Consider the following 23534-nt stretch of genomic DNA (forward strand, 5'->3'; position numbering starts at 1 on the left):
GGCCTAAATTTCAGCAAGTATAAAATACATTCAATTCTTTAATTTCAGAGAAACTGTATTGATACATACAAACTATAGAGCTAGTTCATTATTTCCTCTTTCAGTTAGGTGGGAAATCTGCATATAATCTATCAAAAGCTACAAGGTGAAATATTTAAACTGAGTATCATAGAGTATGAATGCAGGACAAGCAATCTTTTTTCTAATCGTGTTTGTAAGGACTTTGGCCTAGAGTATGTTCAGCCTCATTTTATCTTCCACGGAAGAAATACTTAAAGCTTTTTCACTTTTTCCTGGTGCATTTCTACTAGCATATAGAGAAAACGGATTTCTATCAGTTGGGTAGCAAGCTTTGGGATTGTCCTTCAGCAAGAAACTAACAGAGAACAACCTAGCTCCACCTTCAGAGAGCTGTCTTCCTCTTCCAGATCTTTTTCTGATCTAGTGTGGGATCGATGCTTAGCATAAAAAGGGCAAATAGCATAAAACCTAGGCAAACCAACTTTACCCCTCAGTGAACGGAGACATGGTCTAGGAGCAGTAGAAAACGACCAAAACACCATAGAAAACAGAAAACTTTTCAGCCACCCTATCTCATTCTGTGTTTTCTGAATGCCATTGCAAATACTGAAGTGTCATGAAACTGGAAAATCATCCAGAGTTCACATAAGGTGCATTCTTCATCTAATACTGTTTTATATACATGGAACATCGGTTGTTTTTTCTACCACAGCCAGAAAAGGCAATGCAGCTGTCAGTACACTGTCCAAGTTTGCCTTCAATTTCAGGCACAGACAGTGATCAAGAACGATTTTTAGTCACCACACTTCAAGTAACTTTCAATAAACGGAGCGCTGTTTAAAGCTGGAGAAGAAAATAATATTTTAATAAGGCTATGTACTGCTCACTGTTCTGTCAGCAGCTGTGCTACTTCAGTACCTTTAGAGACAGAACACAGAGCAATGGCTTGCAGCTCCTTTGTTCAGATAAAGTGGTATTTTAAGGCTACATCTACTAGATCAATTATTTAGATTTAGAAGAATGAGAGCTGCCAGAAAATGACTTCTGTCATTTTGCTAGCAGATAGCTTCATTTGATAAACAGGAAGTGAGAGCTCAGCCTCTTTTTCCATTCTGCTTACTTAGAAATATAACATTGACAAAACACTCGCTAGCACATAACGTGCTGTTAACTTCATGGAACATGTGATAGAAAATGAATTCTCTTCATTTGTAAACTCAGATGTTGACTTTGGAACTAATTCAGCAAACATGATAAAATATTTCCTCCACTGGCATCAGAAATCTTGAATGAATGTTTTACATTTAAAATGAATTGAAGGATGTATCTTTACAAGTCGCAGGGCAGTCTGTTATTTCTGATAAATGCACTTAATAAACTCATATACTGAAGTCAGAAGGGAGTTGCAGTTGAACAAAAACCAGAGCATGGTGTGATCATGTTTTCTGTTTTGTATGTCAGTACTTCTGCCTGTCAGGAAGGCTGCCAGGCATTGTTTTTGTCTCCTAAATACAGTCAAATATCTCCCTCTTTCCTTTTTTATTTATTTTCTTTTTAATAGAGCACTTGCCCTCTTAAAGTGAATATGTTAGCAGGCTCAAACCTCTCCTGTGATTTAGAGAAACCCACAATTTGTAGTGGAGATTTTTAAGAATCTTCCTGCAAATTGGGACTGTAGAAACAGGAATGGGCAATCCCCTGTAAGGGCGACAGGAACTTCTGTGTTAGTCCTCCTCCCTTCCCATAACGTAAACCAGCTTCAGTATACCAAGTATGATGAAAACGTTCAAATGTAATAGATAAGTACATAAGCCTTGGAAACTAAGCACTTGAACTAAGACAAGCCTCTCGCAACTAGCAGGAAAAAGGATGAAGGCTCAGCAAAATCTGGCTGGCATGACTGCCACGGTGCTTTCCTGTCTCCACCCACCACAGCTCTCGGGTCTCAGCGTCTAGTCTAGTTCTCTCTTACGCTGTTAGGAGGCTAGCAGCAACTACAGGCAGGCACACGAGGCAAGGGCTTTGAGCAGATGGTTAAATCCAAATTCTGCTGAGATGCTCAGTGTACATTCTAAGCATAAATTAAAAGCTTTGTGTATTTATAACCACTACTATATACAAAAATATTTATTACTGTGATAGATAAACAATGATACTTGTTAAAGAGCAAAATAACATATTGAAATATCGTAAAAGATGTTTGTAAGGGCTTAGGACCTGCATGTGAGTATGTGATGTCTTTCAATTTAAAGTTTTAGAGGGATTTTGGAAAGTTTCTCTGCACTCATGAATTCCTTCAGTTGCTGTCCTTTTTTTCTTTTTTTTTGAACAGAGTATCAGGAGAAGCAAATATTGCAAAGGTGGAGAAAGAATATACTAAATAAGAAGAATATTTTAATTGTTACATATTGGAAAACAGAAAAGTCCACAGCGTTGCAAAGGACTCTAAATAAAAGAAGTAAAAGAAATATCTTGCACAATTCAGAACAAAAATAAATCATTTTTACCTTTTGAAGCATTGCATTGCCCTGATGAGCATTGACATTGTGACGGTTGATCTCTCTTTTGTATTGGTATTCATAGACCTGATTAGTTATATTAATAAGTAGGCTGGATGGCCCAGATTTCAGCTTTTCACATTCATAAATGGTTCCACTTTCAACATCTGATGTTTTTGTTGCGTATCGTATGATTAATCCCATTACAAGGCCTGGAGAGTAAACAAACAAACAAAAACAAAACAAAACAAAGAGATTCAGGTGAGTTTAAGCATTTGATGCTGCACAGTTGCTGACTTGGGGAAAAATGAACTTCCCTGCTCTTGCTCTACTACGGCTACAACATTATTTTCTCAATGTTTCTACCTTCGCACATGTACACTTAACTCAGTACTTCATGAGGGACCTTAAAATATTCTTTCAAATGGTAATTTCATTAGAATACTGATGTTGGTTTTCTATGTCCTCAGCTGTACTCCTATTCTTGCAATCCAGTTGCTGGAATCATTCTACTATAGCAATTGACTTGCTTAAATACTGTGTTTTCAATAGATATTGAAAGAAGGGGCATGAATATATAACTAAAGTGCTATACTGAGCATAAAAAATCAGTGATCTTGGTGGTTTTACACACTTCTTCATGGAGATGCATTTTGTTCTTTCTCTTGGCACTAGTGTGAGCTTGAGTGGTTGTTTCAGGAGAAGTAACTGTTATTTATCTAGATAACATTACGGGAGATGATTAATTGTGGGAAATAGCTGATATCAATCTGAAAGATAAGTTTTCTATGTAATGCCATGGATGCTGTGGGTAATTGGTCAGGTGTCAGTTATTTTCACATTTTCCACTAAGAGAGACCTCTGAACTGCAGGTTTCTGGAATAGACACAATGCGAGCTTATAGATTCCTGGCCTGATGATGCAACAGAATGACGTCTGTATTGCATATTTTGTATGTTCATGCATTTATGCTTGTTTGGTATGATCAGACTCTTTAGATGGAACAGAATTTAGATATGCAGCAGAAAACGACAAGGCTTTCTGAAGATGCAAAGCATTTGTGTAGTAAAGCAGATAATAAATCTAGCTGTAGTAAAAGACAGAAATCCTCAAAAAACCCCAAAGAACCTCTTTGGTTCACGTACCTTGAATCAAATTCTGTTTGATAATTTAAAAAATAAGAAGTGTTCTCTGTCACAGTAATGTAATAGCACAAAATTGCTTGAGGGAAAAAATATTTCAAAATCTAGTGTCAAATTCAGACTAGGAGTCAAGAGGGACTGTTCTTTTTTAGCATTCTTATAAGACATTATCTCCAGTGGCAGACTCAAGCTACCTCTGTAAGAATTTTCTGGAATGGAAACAAATGCATATACTGTTGATCATAGTCATGCAAGATGACCCTTGATTATAAATAAATCAATTTGCAGAAAATGATTGTTTTAAATATATGACAACAGTAGTTGTAATTCTCAGTCAGTATTGATCAGTTCTCTGCAACTGGCATTCAAATCAGCCTTTAGATTTTCTTCTACAGTTTTAGTTCTTATCCTCAGATGGAGTTCAGATTTGGATAATACACTGAACAGTAAAACAATGAAACCATAATGAAAGTACAGGGAAATTGTGAGAGTCATCAACAGCATACACATATTAGAGAATTTATATTAGAGCACATTATAACAATTGATATCCTTAGGGCATCAGTGAGGCTGTGAGGTCCTTTTAGCTTTCAAGGAAATTCTATGATGCTTTAGATGTGAACAAAATATAGATGGGCTCTATAATGGTGGGCTCTTTCAGAATGTTTTCAAATTCTCTATGGGAGGTTTGGACAAAGACAATTGCTGTGGCACTACACTATGCTGAAGGAATCAGTTAAGGTGGTGGAATAGTATTGTTCCTTCTGTAGTAATAAATGTGCCAAAGGCCCTAGATAAAACACTGGTAAATTAAAAATCTGGGAAGATTATATTTAATATTTCAGTAGTGTATCATTTATGGAATGCACATTCTTCTTTAAATTATTACATAATATTTCTTTAATGATAGAATTCAGGAGTCCAGAGTATTAATATAAATAATTCATTTTTAAGGAAGTGGATAATGAGCTTCTTTCCTCTACTCCACCTTCCAAACCGAAATCATGCTTTTGTAACATATTGTCTAGAACATTTCTTACTATTTGTTTAAAGAAAAAAAGCTTCTGGGAAATATCATTGTAACCATTTTTAATGTATTTATTATGAAAAAAAGCCAATAATTTCTAAGAGATGAGCCATGTTTCAAATTTAATGCATTTTTTCCAATTTCTGCATATTCTGTAAGCAGAAAAAAGTCCTTAATCACAGAGAAGAGTATTGGAAGGGATTTTCTAAGTCACCCATGCCAAATTCTTGAGCTAAACAAGATTTTTTTTTTTTTTTTTTTTCCAGGACTTTGTCTGGTCAGCTTCCCTTTAAATAAGGACATTAAGGGAACCCTCAGAAGAGGCTATGCTTAACCAATATTCTCACTGCACACCTGTCAGGAGTTAAGCTATCGGGGGGAGGGAATGTTAGACCTCCAATCTCAGCCCTCCAATCCCTTCCAAACTTCATGAAGCAGCTCAAAGTCCTGTGACATGGAGCCATTTCTTTCTACTGAGTGCTGTAATGATTGTGTTCTGCTCTTTGTCATTATGTTTTCGTTTCAGTCTGATAAACCAGTTCTATGGAACACAGCTTTAAGAGCAGGTACACCTCACCTTCATTTGTATTCTCTGGTGTGAGAACTATTCACACTGAGAATGGTTTTTAACTGATAGAGCCAATGAGACTAGCACCACTAATGCCACCATACTCATGGGATGATAGTTTGTTTTTGTTTTTTGTTAGTTTTGGTAAAGTTTAATTTTGCTTGTCTACCTCCAAGAATGCTTTAACCTGTTAATCACACACAACTGGTAGCACCTGCACCTCAGCACTGATACCTAAATTCTGAGGTGGATAAGAACTTTGGCTGCTTACAGTCTATTTTCTTCATTTAGCATGCTCTGGACAATTCCCTTTTAAAATGAAGGGCTGTGAATTATGTGTTCTATGGGGAAATTTTTGCAACAAACCTGGTTTATGATTTAGTGATCTAGAGAAAATCAGCCCTACATGAGCTGATAAACAGGCTTTAGAAATACTCATGCACAATTTCTTCTGAAGCCTTTTTTGGTTTTGTGTGTACACTGTCAATGTGCTTGAGAAAGTGCTTACTATAGTGCTTACCATCTAAGTATGTTAATTTTGCTCTTTCTATTCAGGGTAGCACAACAGTACTCTTTCATATTCACCTGCCTCCTTGATATACAGAAACCAGAAAGTAAGTTGAGGCTCTTGTTTGGGGTCTGTCAAAGCAAGCTACAGTACGCAGAGAAACCTGTCCCCCAAGATCCTGGAGAACAAAGTGGTGAACAAAAAAACAGTAAGTCTGTGCTCTTTGTTTTTTGTTGTTTTTTTTTTTTTTGTGAGTAACTGACTTTTCTATTTGGTGCTGAAACAGAAGAACTTGAGAGTGTTAGTGATGTAAAGAGCTAAATGCCTTGAAATAACTGCGTATACTATATCTACAGGTAAACACTGTTTGAACAACAACAACAAAAAAAAACACCTGTGCATAAGCTTAAACTAAAGGTATTCTTTTTTATGTTTTGGTAAATATAGAAAGATTATTGATGTAAATACAGTTATATTAAATGTAGAGACATTGATTTGATTAAGAAATCAATTATTTTCAATTTTTAATGCTTCTAAATAGACTATTTTCAAGTTTTTTGTTGTTGTTGTTGAAGTTGTTCAGCCTAAGGATGCATTTACCTAGGAAGCTTATGCAGGGGGAATTACGTATGTGTACTTTAAACAGAATGTGCTATCAGTATTTTCTTAGTGTCTAGGTTGTGTCTGTTCAGCATTTTGCAGCAAATCTAAAAATTCCTATGTTTGTATTTCTGTTCTTTCTTCCTGGTCTTCCTTGTATTTCACTTTCCCCGTTCCATTGCTATACCTCTGAGGGAACGCTGTCTTGATAAGGAATACAGACCCATCCATCATACTATAGGACACAGTCTGCAAATAAGTGGCAATATTCTGCCAGTTGAAGGAAAATTGTTGGCTACTTGTGCTGCCATTCACATATCTAGTAAATAACTCAATAGACTACAGTAAAGCAAACTGCAGGGCAGATGTATTATAATACAAAACATATATAAAAGATAACTATCCTGATAATAAATAAACCATAAATTGTGTAGGAGAAGATCAGCTGTGGCAAAGTCACTCCAGGCTTAGCTGCGCTGTGAGTGAGGGCAGGATTTGCCTGACTGTCAGTACTTGGTGCTATGACGATTTCCTGATCTGATTTTTCTCCTGAAGTCACTGTCAACTCATCTAACATCTCTATCATTACCTCAGAAATTCCTCTTTCTTTTCATGATCAGTTTCATAACGCTGAAGGTACCCAAACCCATATCAAAATTTTGAAGAATAGAAGGGACATGATCAGCTTTCTAGATCCTATGAATGAAAATGTTTCCATGTTTAAAGGTCACCATAAATAATGCAAGTCTAAATAGCTTATTTGCAACCATGAGGATCATTTCCTTAGTTCATGACTGTTTTAATAATTCAAAAACTCTGTCCTGCTGGAGCACTGATCTCTTTATTGATCAAAAGAATATCATAAGCAGGTTATCTTCATGACATGTAGATTGTGTTCTGGGCAGGCAGCAAAATGGAGCTAGAGCAGATAGCAAAGTGGAAAAAGATAAAACTCTAAGTCCCAACTTATTTGTCTAATGTTGTATTTTCCCATTTGTATTTCCCCCTTTTTTATCAGCTTTCACAAATGCACATGGGAAACTACAATAGCAGGGAAAGCTATTATAAAAGTCACTCATGCAATTCTAAAAACAGTAGTTTACAAGTTGACTAGTTCACCTGCCATAGTCTACAAGTTGATCACAATGAAAATATTGCAGTGTTTGCATGTGGTGTGACACAAATATTCTTTTGAATATTCAACTTTAACAAAATTGGTTTTGGTATTACACTGCTGAGGTGTTTAATGTGCAAAGAATGAGTCAGCCAAAATAGTCTGGGATTAAGATGAGTTAAGATGAGCTCTCTACAGAGCTGTAGATTTACATCTTTTTCTTCCATTTTGACAATTATACATACGTTGCATGTGTGTCATATGGCTACAGAATAGGAAACCACACATGAGAAAAATGAAGTGGTAGCAAGAGAGAACCGCAAGATAAGCCCTTATACACATAAGTCTATTCAACTAGTGACTAATTCTTATTGGTGGGCAATGCAGAAGCTTCTACATGAAACTGATGCACAATATTGCAAAACAGAATAAAAGAAATTCGAACTAGACAGGCAAATTGAAATTACAGTACAATGACAGCATTCAGAGATTACTCAAGAGAGGCATTCTTCATAGTCTGCTTTTCTATAGCACTGTGGGGGAAAAAAACCAAAGTCTCAAAATGATCTAAACTTCATCAGATAACATGGGTGGATTCATAAAGCTTCTTAGTCTAAAACTTTGAATGTTATACAAAACAAGTGTGTAAATCATTTCTTTGACTGTGGGCATCTGTGTTTTTAGAAATAGTAATTTCTCTGACTTACGAAGTGTCATTCAGTGGCAGTCTGCCTGAACAGGGACATAACCTGCACATCTTGGGGTTAAACAGCCCACGGTATTCACTCAACAAGTCAGCCCGTAGCTACTGCACAAGAGATGATATTACATTCTTATTTTACTGTACATTTAAGGGGCTGATGGCACTTCATTCAGCATGCTTTCTGAGCTTTGTCAGCACTTGATCTCAAGTGCTCGGTTATAAATATGCAACTAGTCCTATGTCAAACCAGCACTTGAATTTATACTCACCATAAACCATAGCTCCTCCAGTTTCATGCAGGAAGCGGAATCGGTGGTTTTTAAACAACCAAATTGTTAATATTGTGAGAATGAGCAGAAAGTTAAAGACCAGCAACTCCACAGCTCCTTCATGATAAAACTGATCTTCATCTTTCAGCAGTGCATATTTCTTCAACTTCTCCATTTCATTTCCTTTATAGAGAACACACAAAATATAAAAGAATGACAAAAATCACAGAAGGAAGGTGTTATCACGTTTGGTATAGAAAAGTCCAGACACTGTAGCAATTCACAGCAAGCACATCTGCTTGATTTGCAGCCTCACGGTAAAGCGCCCCAGCTCAGAATTCAGCTGGATTCTAGTTACAGCTTCCTGTTTCTGTCTTAAAGCTGCCCTGTCTCATTTTTAATGTTACGGTTGCATCACTGCACCGTGCTTGCTCCAGCACAAATGTCTGCAAAGCTCAGGCTCTGCCAATTTCTCAGATTTTGTTGTAAAATTTAGTCTGCATTCATAAATTTTCATTCTGAAACACAATCTGAAACCTAAAAATCATATTTGGTCTTTGTAGTCTTAGCTGGAAAAACTGACATTAAAAGAATGATATAGCAACTTTCACTGCTCCTTAGAAGTTTATAAAAGATCTTCCCACTTTCCCACTTTGGAGCGTAAGCAACGTAGAAGGTGGTGTTACATTTTTTCAAGAAAATCATGGAATGATTTAGGTTGGAAGGGACCTTTAAGATTATCTAATTCCATCCCCCTGCTATAGAAAGGGACACCTCCCACTAGACCAGGTTGTTCACAGCCCCATCCAGCCTGGCCTTGGACACCTCTGGGGAGGGGGCATCCACAGCCTCACTGGGGAACTCGTGCCAGTGTCTTACCATCCTCACAGTAAAGAAGTTCTTCAAAATGTTTAGTCTAAATCCACCCTCTTCCAGTTTAAAGCTGTTTCCCCTCATCTTGTTGCTACATGCCCTTATAAAAAGTCCCTCCCCAGCATTCCTGTAGGCCCCCTTCAGGTAATGGAAGGCTGCTATAAAGTCCTCTTAGGATCCTTTTCTTCTCCAGGCTGAAGAGCCTCAGCTCTCTTAGCCGAAGCCTATATAGGAGGTGCTCCAGCCCTCTGATCATCTTTGTGGCCCTTGGAGTGCTGGAGTACCTCCTGAGCAGGGAACAATGCGTAAGGATTTCAAGGTTTAGGCCCTGAACTCACCTTGATCCTGTAGGTAGACAGAAGTGTCTGGAAAAGCAAAGGTCGGATAACCTAGAATTTAAAGCAATTAAAAAACCCCAAACCTAACAAACTGAATAAAATCAGTAGTATTTCCTTTATATCATCTCTGCTGTTTGCATGTTTTGTTGCTCAGGCCAGGAAAGCAGCAGAAATTGTATTACTTTTAATAGTTAATCCTCAGGGAAGATTTCTGTCCTGGCCAAAAGCTGCAGTACTGTGCTATACAGGAGGGAAGAATTCCAAAAAAGCTCTCATCTTCAATCTATCAAGAAAAGAATGGTTCTGCTCCTCAGCACAAGAAGATAATTTTTCCTCACTATTCTTTTTCACAATTTCACTGAATTTACTTTTTAAAAAGATTTTGGGCAAACTAAGCTACAGAGTATTCATTCCAAATCAACTATTGATCAAATACTTGAAATAAATGCCTAGATGTCTATACTCTTGGTAATTTCAGGGCTATAGCTTATAACAGAGTGACTATTTCTAAGGAGACACTGTTGCTTCAGTCTACAATGTTTTATAATCACTTTCACTCGGCAAACAATTTGGTTTCCTACTAAGCTAGTTTCATCATAGCTTGTGTGTTCAGATTTTCTTTCACTTTGTGTGAAGAAAAGTAGTTTCCCTACAGTTCTTTTTCACAGAATCGTGCAAGACCACGTAATGGCTGGAGCTCTGAGTCCATCTGCTCCAAGCTCTGTTTTCAGGACCACCCAGGGCAGGGATCTCCAATGAGATCCCACAGCCTCTCTGGTCCCCATCCTGGTGCTTTATTACTACAGAGCACAGAAGCTCTTCCTGGTGTTCAGAGAAAACATCCTGTGTCAGTTTGTACCCAGTACCTCTCGTCCTGGCACTGGGAACCACTGAACAGAGCCTGCCCTTTTTTTAATTCCTGTTTTTTCTTCAATTACCAGGTGTTTTTGCTTTGTCACTGATTTTACTCCGCAGTTACAGTGTCCACTCTCTCATTTGTGTTTCTCTTATTTTTTTCTTTCCTTTTGTAATTTTACCTGATAATTTGTAAACTTAATTAGTACAAAGCCAAAATCATATTTCTGAACTGATGATTTATGGAGTCTCTGAGAGATGAAAAGTAGGCAAAAAAAGCCCGTCTCAAATTAATGACCCATGCATCTCAATCTTAAATAAGGATAAAACTTTGATGTTATTTCATCATAAATGGAAGGGATTCAATTCTTCTAAAAATATTAAGAGTCACGTGGCTGAAGTGTAAAACTTTTCCAAGGGACGAAAATAGAATGAAGATTTAATTTGAATATCACATTTATAGTTTGGAAATGACTGTGACCTCAGTAAATATTGTGAGATTGATTGATACTTCTCCATTGAAGATGAACAAAAACAAACAAACAAAAATTTGAAATTAACCCCATTCAATATCTATCATAAGAAAAACCAAAGTTCTTGGCTCTCCTCACCAAATAAATAATTTACAGGTGCTCAAAATAAAAGGAAAAGAAGCACACAACAGTGGAAGGAGGACATTTTATACTGAGGATCTCAGTGATTAAGGTTCAATTTTCTCTTTTATCTGAATCGCCTGAGCCCTATTTCTCACCAGATAATATGGAATTCCTCTGTCTTAAATGCTAGAGCAGTTGTGCTATAAAGCACTCAAAACACTTATGTGTTAATTTCCCAAAGCTTCACTTCCCCCATTGCAAAGTAGGGCTGTAACTCTTCCTCACCACACAAGATAAGCTGCAGCATTGTGAAGCAATCACGCGCTATAGCAATTTACACCATACCCAAACAAGAATGGAAACAATTAATGTTAGTTTTAGAACTAGATGTGGATAATAAACATATTTAAATTTACTACCTCATAATGGGTAGTGGAAGTGATAGGAATTTGAGTTATGCATTCTCTGTGTCCTATCCACTTGCATACTGTTCACATCACATCAGAAAACCAGTATATAATCATATGAGTAAAAGGTTTATTGCACAGAAGCAAATGGAGAAGAATTTAGCTTGTAGAAACAACTGGAATTCTGTATTTCCCAGCTGTTTCTGTTGTCTCTTTTAATACGAAGTATCTTAGAACTTACTGAACATCCTCAGAAAAATATTAAGAAAAAGGGTTCTGGTGGCTATCACATATGCAGTGCAAATTGGCAGGCAGTGCATTAGTGGACCAAAATTAGTATGGTTTCCTCTGCTTTAATTCCCCACTAAATAATTTTACCCAGAGCTTCTAAGTGTTTGTTTGAAAAATGTTATTCAAGGGGAAAACAAAAACCAGACCTTCTTCAGGAAGAATTTTCTAAAAGCGAATATGTTATGGAAAATAATTAAACCGTGCAGTGGTTGATCGCTCACGTTTCTGGGTGTGAAACTCTTGCAGAAAGAACCAAAGGGTCATCAGAGGGGATCGTGCTGAAGGTGTTGTCGGACTCTTTCATTATCAGAAAAGACAACTGTGTCAAGAGAAGCTTTACTACAATAGCACCATTGTCCTCAGGAAGGAGGGTTTAGACAGTAGCAGTTTTGCTTCAGAGCCACAAAACTTTGCCCTGGTTGGGAAAATGTTATGGTTTCTTAATGCTTCTTTTTTTTTCCCCTTCCAATTTGTTTGTTCTTTCGTTTCTACTGAGCAAAACAAACCACACAAACAAACAAACAAACAAAAAACAACGAAAAACAAAAAACAAAGCCACAAACTTGTTCCAAGATCTACTCTTTTATTAAGCTGTAAGTTTCTGAAGGTTGACTTAACTAAATGAAGGCTTTTATGCATGTCCCAGCTGAAACCAGGGCACTTACTGAATAGGGTTTGGGTTTAACAAGTTAATCTAGACACAAAGCAAATTTTTTTCTTTACTGATAGAGGAGTAACTTTCCTTAACTGCAACATAACTGTACTGATAAAAATATGCTTATACTTCAAGAGCTTATTGCTGCAATGGATGAGGGATAAATTATGTATTTTATCACTTCAACTGCTTTCATACTGCCTAGAGCTGAATTCTTCTGGTACAAAAAAATCACACTACCACAGAAAATAGCTAAATTATTTCAAAGCAGCCTTTGAGGATACGCAACTGCTGCTGGATCCTAAGACTCAACAGTTCTCTGTTGTTGGTTTTTTTTCTGAAAAATATTGGAATATCTATTACAGCCACAAAAAAGTTGGGAGAAATAATAAGATTTCTATCTCTTGTAGATAATGCCTTTAAACACAAGGTGAAACAGTTCTGTTCATATGTACAAGCACAGTTCGGTGAGTGATTTTTGAATGTTTTCCTTCATGCACAGCAGTAGATACTGAGGAAATGCCCTAATTAGTGTTTTCTATTATGGAAGATTTAAGTTGCAGGTGTTGGACTTGGGTGCTTAAATTCTGCCAAAGACTTAGCACAACTGTTCTTATAGTTTTGGGGAAATCTGCTTCTAAATAGTATTTGTCACGTTACGGGACTGGCTTTTCTCCCAGAGATGTAAGACAGAATTTTAAATCAGCTTTCCCAACACAGCCACCCATCACAGACAAGGGGATCTGTGACTGCATCAGAGAATAATTTTCTTTAAAACTATTTTGAAATACAGAAAAAAAAAATCTGTTTCTCTATCTGTCTGTGAAACTGCAGAATTCCACAACATAGTTCTTTCCTATTTGAAGACACGTTTGCCTACAGAGATAATGTTTTCTTTTCCATCTCTCTGATTTATTGTCATCATTCATTCACTGTGAAGTGGTGATACAAAGCAAGAGGTGGCACTTTTTTTCCTACAAGACATGAGACTTTTTTAAGCAAGCTGCCAAAATTTACCTACATGTGTAGAACACCACTGGCTTAGCTGGATTCCTTACAAATACTACCATGCTATTTAATCTTAAGACTGGGAAGATCAATAATTATGTCATTTTCAAGGCTTGTTTGTAAATAGGCTAAGATCATTAAGTGAAAAATGCCATCTGAATAAAAGTTAAGATCAGCTTTTGCCACTCACAGTTATTTTAAACAGCCTTTACAAACAGTAACTAATGCTGATTCCCTAGTACTCATGTGTTAAGACATTTGAAAAATATCATAATGGCTGAGAATATAGTGGGAAAGAGGTCTTCTATTTGAATTTAACTTCCCAGTGCTTTCTGAATGGGTGAGAGCTTCAGCTGCAAACCATGTGTTATCACCACCATATTAGCACTATACAATATCTGAATCATGCAGAGAATGAAGATATGATAATTAAGGCAAACTAAGTATCTGAATCAAAATGTTTGCAAGTGGATGTTATATGCATACATTATTGGGGAAAATGTATTTGTTCTAAGAGGTACAGGACATTAATAAGAATGCTTTTTGCTTTTAGTAATCTGATATTTTGGCATGTGTAGAGTACTCTACACATGGAAGGATGCCCCAGATGCTCAGGATCATATGCTGAGTAAAGCAAAAGTGTACTCCTGACGTAATAAGAAAAACCTGTATGAATAGTTTCAATCCAGTTACTTTTGCAACATTTTCTCAATGAAAGGTATGACTTTCTGTGATAGTCCAATACATGCCGTATTACTTAGAAATTATTAGAAAATATTAGAAATATGTGCACAAAACCAGATTTCTCTTGGGCATAATGAAACGAATCTCGTGTCCAGTGCTTCTTCAGGAATGTTCTGCTAAGTACAGTTCTGGAATAAAGGCTGTTAGGAAAGATGAGAAGCAGCTGTACTGAAGAAGTCCCGACAGCACAAAGAAATGCAGTAAAAGAAGACTCAGTATGACCTCAGTGTTCGAAGTAAGGTCTCATTTGAAAAATTGCTGGCAGTGTGACCAGATGGTCTGTTTGATTTTTTTCTGTGCTCAGCTGTTACCTCGTTTTTGTTTGTAACCACGTTTTCAGTAGTATCCAGCTCCCTCACAGATTTTCCCTCCTAACTGGAATTACTTCTCTCCAAGTTGTGCTTTGTTTACTGGTCATACAGAACCATCGTATTTTGTAGCATTTACATTTATAGTACTGATAACATGATAAATCAAGAGAGAAGGGAACTGGATAAACTGAAAAGTTAGATTTTGGTTTTCTGAACAAGACATCAAGTGAAGGAAGAAAGTCTTTGTACGGAAGATATTTAGAATGTTAATTTGCAGGCCAAAGACAGACGTAAGATAAAATTTCCGTTGTAACTTAGTATGTCTGGCAATTTTAGTAATATTATGCTCTTAATACAAATAATATTGTTTTAATCTCTCTTGACATGTCGTTTGTTATGAACAAGAGGTAGCACTTTTGTTTCCTGTTTCCACCTTATGAAGCATCCTTTGTGTATTTGACAGAACAATTATCATTCTCTCCCTTAGTATCGCAACTGTGGAAGTCTGGTCTTACAGAAACTATAAAGCTATGGGGATTGACTAGAAGGTGAAAAGAGTCTTGCAAATCAGTGGAGAGATCCTCGTCTTGGAAAATGTAGTCAGATAAGTGGAACAATTTTAAAAAAATATAATTAATTACAGTGATTACAGTTGATGGGAATTGTAACCAGAGATAATGCTTTACCTTGGCTGTTGTGCAAGCATATATAAAGTACAGCTAAAAGTAAAAAGAAACATTGAATACAAGATGATCTCTATGTACATGTAAATAAAACACTAAGCAAAATCAACTCTGAAACTGAGATCATCCACATTGCCACTGCCCAGATAACAAATGTTCTGTCACAGCCTTCTTGCCTAAAATCCCCAGACAGACTGGAACAGGATTAGTGGGATCACAACTGGTTATCCTTCTCTAATCCATCCCAGCCAGGAGATCTGTCTTTCTATCTCCTGTTCTGTTACACGACTGCCAATGAAATCCTGAGGGCTAAGGCCACTTAAAGCCACTAAGCCCACAGTAGTGACCTAAGTGTCACTTTTCAACCACCAGTTATCTGTGTATTTCAAAATCTGTTCTGTTGCTTAGGAGAGTTTTCGTATGAAATCAGTTTATTTGCTGTTTTTTATTGATCATGTCTGCACTTTTCCTGAGGTCAAACTCTGGTTTTACTCCTGCTTACTTGGTCTGGATGATAATTTATCTACATGGGTCACACTGTCTTTAGAGACTGAAATCATAGTCCACGTAATCTATATATCTAGTGCATTAAAGCTATTGCTCTTAGCCAAAAAATAGCTTCAAAAATGCTTTCTACTTGCAGGAATACATCTTCCTATCCAGAAGGCAGTCTGCTTTTTTTTTTTTTTTTTTTTTTTTTCCCTCTCCTTGCTTTGTAGTCTGCTTTATTGCCTAATCAAAACACAATACTTATCATGATGAATATAAATTGAGTTGAGTAGAGTTTGAGTTTCAGTCTCCCATGAGGGTTGTGATATTTCTGGTTATACGTCACTGTCTCCAGTCATTGTATCAACCCAGGAAAATCTCTCCCTTTTCAGCACCAATGAATTCAGTACACACTGTGATATAACATAATAAGGAACAGTTCAACACACTGAAACAATCATGTGAACCAACCGTTACAGATCAATCTCAATTAAAAGAAAGCTGAAATGCTCATGCATTTTTTTCTGAGAAGACAAATGCCAATGCTTTTTGGAGAAATAGAAGCTCCAAAGGAAAGAACAGTTTGTAAGTTTTCAAGGAACTGTTGATCTAATGGTTTTAACCAGTTCTGGGTTCAGAAATAAGATACAAATTCTTAAGGAATTCTGAGAAAATGACACTACTGATATACAAACTTTAATTTAATCCTGAGAAGTGTCAGCATCGTGAAGTTCCGAGTTTAATTGTGGGTTTAATTTTAACGTTCATTGTCAGCTTGAAGTGCTGCCATGAGAGTTTCTGGTTTTTCGTATTAAATCACATCACAGTCTAGATAGCAAGATACACCTTAAGGATGCCGATTGTAAAGATGACTTCTAAATCACAGAATTACAGAATCATAGAGGTTGGAAGGGACCTCTGCAGGTCATTTAGTCCTACCTGCTAAGGCAGGTTCCCTAGAGTAGGCTGCACAGAAAAGCATCCAGGTGGGTTTTGAATATCAAATGACAGTTTACTAATGGGAGACTTTTATGGAAAGCTAAAAAGGAGAGAGAGGTGCACTCTGACATGTAATGCTCCTCCACTGAAATCCCAGCACACACAAAAAATTGATTTCATTCCTATCTCAGAAAGTCATTTTGTGAAAGGATTGCATGAACCATGTAACCTGGCACAGGAAAAGATGTCTATCCACCAAAGAATGTATTGAAAAGACACTGCTTAGTAGCTAGTTGTACAGTCTTAGAATAATTTCAGTTAGAATGGACTACTGCTGTCACAAGGTTACTGGTGGCCCAATCCACCAACCTGAGATTCCTCTGAACAGCAGCCCAACCTTTCAAGCACAAGGACTGCTTCCCCCATATTTAGTTTGTCCACAAACTTGATGGCAGTGAACTCTGTCTCATCATCCACGGAATACACTAAACATTACTAGTATCAGTCTCAGTGGGATATTGGTAGTAATTCTTTGATACTGTGATTCTATTCTATGATTCTATTCCAATTGGCCAAGACCAGATTTTGTACTGCTGATCACAATTCTAAGCCTGATGGTCCAGCCAGTTTTCCATCCACCTCATCAAATTCACTTCTCCAGTTCATATCTGTTTGTATACTGTATTGCTACTGGAGACAGTAATTCAAGTCTTATAAAATCCACTGCTCGCCCTTATCAACAAAAACAAACATCTCATCATAAAAGGTGATCAGGTTGTTTAGGAGTGATGTAGCCTTGACAAAGCTGTGCTGGCTGTTCCCCAGTCATCTCTTTCATGTGCTTGAAAATGGCTCCAAGAACAGTTTATTCTATAACTTTCACAGAGACTGAGGTCAGGCTGAACATCTTTGTTATCTGGAGTCTCCTTTTTTTTGCCTTTTTTCAGACATCAGGAATCTCCCATAGCCCCTGTAACCTTTCCAAGATGATAGCCAGAGGCCTCACAATGACAGCAGGGAGCTTTCTCAGCACTTTTGGACACATCGTATACAGAACTAGGGACTTGGGCTTATCCAACTGGTTCAAGTCTATTTCCCTATACAACAGGTAATGCTCACAGGCTTTGCTGCTATGCTGGTAGGTGTGAAAGCAAATTTTACCAGTAAAAACAGGCAAAAAGGTCACTGAGTACTTTCATCTTTTTCATATCCTTTGTCAGTAGCTCCTCTGACCCGCTGAGCAGTGGGTCTACATTTGCAATAGCATCTTTTGCTGCTAATGTCCTCATAGATGTCTTAAAAAAAATAAATAATAATAAAATCCGTAGCAAGTTTCAGCTTTCCTGAGTGTCTCTCTGTGTGCTCAAGTGATGTCTTTATGTTCCTCCTGGGCTGCCTGTTCCTGCACACCTGCTATGTGTTTTCCTCTCACATTTGAGCTCAGCCAGGTGTTCATTCTTCATCCACACTGGCCTTCTGCTACACTTGCCTGACTTTCTTCCTGCTGGGAGATTTCTGTGCTTTGAGGAAGCTGTCTGTGAAGATAATCGGCTCTCTCCTGGCCTGGCCTGTTGGTATTAGTAAAACCTCTCCTTCCATAAAAACGGTGAGTTCATGAATATGGTCAAATTGTGTTGGGAAAACAGCAACCACAGAAATTCAGATGAAGTCATACTTCCACATGCCTGCAAGTATCCTGACTGTGGTAAACAGGTGAGTCTTAAAAACCAAACCACAGCGCTGCCTGACAAAGTATATTGCTGTGGTGCTTTTCACTTTTCCTAGATATTTATTCGAAAATATGAAATTTAGAGTTTCTTCAGGTAAAAATTATAGTATAGTGTGTCGTAGCAAAATGTTACCAAGAGAGAAAAATACCCAATTGAGGTGGCTAACGCAGTACAAGGACTATTCTTCATCGTGAATTGAATTTGAAAGTATATTCCACTAGAGGGCTCTCTTCACACATAAAAAGAAAACCCGACTTGTAGCAGTATTAGATCTTTTGTCAATTCTGCGGGTTATAGCAGGATTTTGGTATAAGTTAAGAAACGTTTTGCGGTGCATCATTATGCCCAATAAGACCTTGTTTGGAATATATAATTAGTCTTGTAACTTCATTTTCAGAGGAAGCATTCTGGTACACTGTTCTAGTTCTGGTTGGGGTAGCATTAGTTTTTGTCAGAGTTGCTGTTATGGTACTGCGTTTTGGGCTTATGATGAGAATTATGTTGATAACACACTGATATTTTAGTTGCTGCTGATGAAGTTGCAGGTTTTTCTGCTTCTTGTGCTGCCCTGCCAGCGAGGAGACTGAGGGTGCACAAGAAATGGAAGGGAAAGAACCAGGACAGCTGACCCACATAGTTAAAGGGATATTCCATATTCTGTGATGTCAGATTGAGACATAAAAGTTGGGGAGAGTAGACCAGGGAGAGGAGGGAAGGGCTGATGTTTCTTGGGGTCAGTCTGGGCATCACTCAGTGGGAGGAGAGCAATTGAATCACTTATTTTGTATATGTGCTATTATCTTTATTACTGTTTTTATTATAATTTTATCTTCCTTTTCTGTCCTATAAAGCTATCTTAACACATGAGTTTTAATTTTATCCAGTTCTCTCTTTCCCCATCCCGCCTTTGGCAGGAGGAATGAGCAGTGGCTGTGTGGTGCTTAGCTGCCTCCCAGCTTACACCAGAACATCCACCTGAATTATTTTTGGCCACTGAACACACACACACACACACACACACACACACACGCACACACAAAGGATAAATCTTGCTTAAATAAAAAGTCCCATCCAAATTCCTGTCACCCTGACATTAGTGGGACTCGCATTAGACCACTACAGTTATTCTGTAGTTTCTGCCAGTACCATTGAAGCTTTTTCTTTTTTCTTTTTTTGGTGGAGGATTATTTTTACATAAGATGGCCTTTCTTATGTGGAGGTAACCCTGACATCTTCCTACCTGATAGCCTAAAAACATATTTTACTAAAATAGACCTATGATGAGCAATGCTGTTTACATCTCTGCCAGTATCCAAACAGCATCTGTTCCTTTTTTCACTTGAGAACTGTTTAAAACCTTGTGATTAAGAAACGTTATGAACATTTAATCATTGTTTCTTTAGAACTGCAGCAGCACATCAAGAACAGTGGATGCGTTCACAATACTGAATGAAATCAGTCTATATTTATAAAGGGAAGTGCACGAGAAGTGCAGGTAGGTGCTTTTGAAAATCTCAGTGGGCTTAAACTGCTTTTGTAGATAAGGCTTCTTGTCTAGCCCTTTTCTCCTGTAGTAAGCAATCCATGTTTAAGAGAAGGATGTCCAAAATGTGACTAATATACAGCTGGACGTATCTGCTAGGAATGCTCTATTTTTTTCTCTTATCCAAGGGAAAGCCTGAACTGCTTCCTCCTGCATGTCCAATCTGACCCTTGTCCGTGCTCTCTTTTCCCTTGCCATTGTCTCTATAGGTTCCAGACAATCATTCCCCTTCACCGTGAGCCATGTTTTAGCCTTCTGTTGCTTTGGGTTCCAACTTTCTTGTTCTCAGACCCTTCTTTTTTTCAAACATTTTTCTCTTGTTCTCTGGAAACTCTAGTTGCTATAGTGACACCTGATGATTACACAGACAGTGACTACCTTTGTTAGAGCCTCAGTTGCTATAGCAATGACTATTGGCTACGGGTTCAATGAAATCAGCTACATGGTTCATGCCCTTTCACACAGCAATACAGCTTGTAAAAGCTTCTTTTAATTGTTATCCTCAGTAATGAGATTGTGAGCCAAATTCTGTTCTAATTGAAGTCAGTGGGAGTTTTGCCATTAACTTCAGTGAGACCACAGTTTGGTTCTAAGCTCCCATGTGCGTAAATAACAGAAGGAACTGACTTTCTGCAAAGGGATAAATGTGATTTGGTTTCATTCTATTAGTAGCATCTGAACACTGTACCAAAGCTTGGTTGTCAGTGACTGTATGTTAATGAAGACTGAATTAAATAATTAAATATTAAAGTATACAGAAATGGTCAATTCTGAGATTAAAAAAAAAATAATAATAATACTTGGGAAAAGGGGAGGGAAGGCTATTCCATAGGTGGGAGGATGAGAGGAATCATGAAACCTAAATGACGTCTTTATAAGTGTTTTTCTGCAAGGAGATCATGTGTTTTTCTGAAAGGAGAAATGTTCACCTATTGCTGCTTTGTGGAAATTGTGACAAGAAAGTACACTTTTTCAGGGAAACACCTTCACATCACAGAAGGGATATCCCTAATGAAAAGGCAGATAAAATGCATTTTGACCCAAAGACCATTATTTCTTTGTAGTCTCCATGACTTTTTTTGACGTGATGGGAATGATCACTGCAGAACATCTAAAAGCCAGCTTTGCCTTTGAGCTACTTTTCTTTTGTTTAAGGTATGCTGGAGATAATTTTAAAGTTGTGGGAATGAAATTCAAGTACAATTTGAGATTAGAAAATGATATACCTAATGTGCCCTTGCGCTTAACATTTGTTTTGTCGGCTATACCAAAATTATCATGTTATGACTGTTGTAGTTACTGGTTCCTTTATCCAGAGGACTTTTCAGGAACTAATTATTATTCTCCTGTTTATCCACTGTTTTTATGAAGCTATAGGAGGATCTGCTCTGATTATATCTCAGAAGAACAGATTGAATTCCAATTGAAACCTTCAATAAGGCCTGAGTTATAGGCAAGATTATGAAATCTCTGGTATTCTACATGCTCAGAACAAAATCTCCAACATGCCCACTTCAATAGCTTGCGCAAAATTAAACGAACAAAAACATAACACTGGATTTTGAAGGATGTCCTTCTACAAATTTCCACCACAAACCTTATGTTTGAGTTCAGACTGTAAAAAACATATATGAAATGACAACAAACGTCTTTTTAGTACGGAAATGTGCTCATTTTAAGCAGTTGGAAATACATGAAAAAATCATGAAAGTAACTGAAATACCTGCCATTGCTCCCTTCCTAAAAATCTAAGCCAAAATGATTGTACTGGAGTATTTAATTTGCTAAGGGAAAAAAATAAAAGAGAAAAAAGTGTGTTGAACTTAGATTTACATACTGTAGCTGCTTGCTTGATCTCCTCTAGAGATCACAGCTTGAGTTCTTCCATGAAAAATGTTCTCTCCACCACGTCTGACAGTCTAAACCTGGCAACACTCTACCTGCTGAGTACAACCCTCCAGGTATGCAGAAGATAGAAGGATAAGTCCTCAGCAGGTCTTTTTATTGTTTATTTTTGTAGCAGCAAAACCCAAAACTTTTGTGCATCCACGTATTCTGTAAGTCCAAACTGAAATTAATCACACTGGTTTTGGAAGATAAGAAATTGTGTCGCTTCCTGGCCAGCTGGATTTTATTGGATTTGGAGATAAATAGTAAGTATTCAGCGTTCTTCTTGCTATTGCTTCTAGGACTATAGAAAAATAGAATTTGAGTGTGATTCTTCATATATTCCACATGGAAAAAAAACAAGAGGTGCTTTTTGGGGTGTTAAATGGGATAAATGCATCCTGCGCTTTGGCCACGATAATCCCATGCAGTGCTATAGGCTTGGGGCTGAGTGGCTGGATGACTGTGAAGAGGAAAGGGATCTGGGGGTGTTGGTTGGTGCTTGGCTGAACATGAGCCGACAATGTGCCCAGGTGGCCAAGAGGGCCAATGCTATCCTGGCCTGCATTAGAAATAGTGTGGCCAGAGGGAGCAGGGAGGTAATCATCCCCCTGTACTCAGCACTGGTGAGGCCGCACCTCGAGTATTGTGTTCAGTTTTGGGCCCCTCACTACAAGAAAGACATTGAGGCCCATTGGATCGTGTCCAGAGAAGGGCAACGAAACTGGTGAGGGGTCCGAAGCAGAAGTCTTATGAGGAGTGGCTGAGGGAACTGGGATTGTTCAGTCTGGAGAAGAGGAGGCTCAGGGCAGACCTCATTGCACTCTACAACTTCCTGAAGGGAGGCTGTGATGAGGAGGGGTTTGGCCTCTTCTCCCAGGCAACAAACAGGACCTGAGGAAATGGCCACAAGTTGTACCAGAGGAGGTTTAGATTAGACATAAGGAAAAACTTTTTCTCTCAGAGAGTGGTCAGGCACTGGAATGGCCTGCCCAGGGAGGTGGTGGAGTCGCCGTCACTGGCAGTGTTCAAGAGGCGTCTGGAAGCTACGAGATATGGTTTAGTGGCTTGTGGTAGCAATGGTAGTGGGAGGACGGTTGGACTAGATGATCTTGTAGGTCCTTTCCAACCTTGTGATTCTATGATTGTATGAAATCACATCATGAAACATATTGGTCAGGTTGAGCTCCAGCCTAAAGGCCTTCTTTGTGACTCTGGCAGCAAAGCACAGACTATTTTGTTTGAGTATTTGTAAGTCTGTTTTTGCATATAACATTTGTTGAGAGATACATTATGAGTGAGCAAAAAGCCAGTTATTGGACCTGAAAGAAAATACATATTTTTTGTGTCTTAAGATGGTAGCAGAAAATAGTGCGAATATGCTAATAGGCTGGTAATATAAAGGGTTGCATGTTCCCAGTGAAAAATCCCGAGTTTCCTTCTATATTCCCCATAGAAATTGATTACTTGGAATTTCATAAATTAGATCTCACCTGTGAGCTCATTTTTTAGCACATAAGTCAGCAAAAAAGTTTTAATACATTTAAGGTTACAGAAATCAGCATATCTTCAAAATGGAGAAATGCACCTCTTCTTTTTTTTCTTTTAATAGTAGGTTACGTAAATTTTCATATGATTTTCTGTAGGTATGTGACATTTAAAAAGATATAACAAAAACTTTGGTAAGAATACATGTTAAATTGAGTTGCTGTCACAGTAGGCAAATAGAGCAATA

General features: G+C 37.7%; 1 protein-coding gene and 1 long non-coding RNA gene across 5 annotated transcripts in view; one reads left to right on the forward strand and one right to left on the reverse strand.

Annotated features, from left to right (window-relative positions):
- Window positions 1-8790, reverse strand: part of SLC9A9 (solute carrier family 9 member A9) — a 177119-nt gene extending 168329 nt beyond the window's left edge. For 3 of the 4 annotated variants that reach the window (XM_015276871.4, XM_025153339.3, XM_015276870.4), the window contains exons 1-2: window positions 8451-8779; window positions 2529-2731 (exon numbers count right to left, since the gene is read on the reverse strand). In XM_015276871.4, the coding sequence (XP_015132357.1) occupies window positions 2529-2731; window positions 8451-8625 (378 nt within the window). In that variant the 5' untranslated portion in view covers window positions 8626-8779. 4 annotated transcript variants of the gene reach the window in all.
- Window positions 5860-21740, forward strand: LOC112532976. Its single transcript, XR_005862402.2, has 5 exons — window positions 5860-5972; window positions 12876-12932; window positions 14313-14452; window positions 15016-19864; window positions 21284-21740. It is a non-coding gene; the product is annotated as an uncharacterized LOC112532976 (long non-coding RNA).
- The last annotated feature ends 1794 nt before the right edge of the window (window positions 21741-23534 follow it).

Source organism: Gallus gallus, chromosome 9 (genome assembly GCF_016699485.2).
Source record: "Gallus gallus isolate bGalGal1 chromosome 9, bGalGal1.mat.broiler.GRCg7b, whole genome shotgun sequence".
NCBI classification, from domain to species: domain Eukaryota; kingdom Metazoa; phylum Chordata; class Aves; order Galliformes; family Phasianidae; genus Gallus; species Gallus gallus.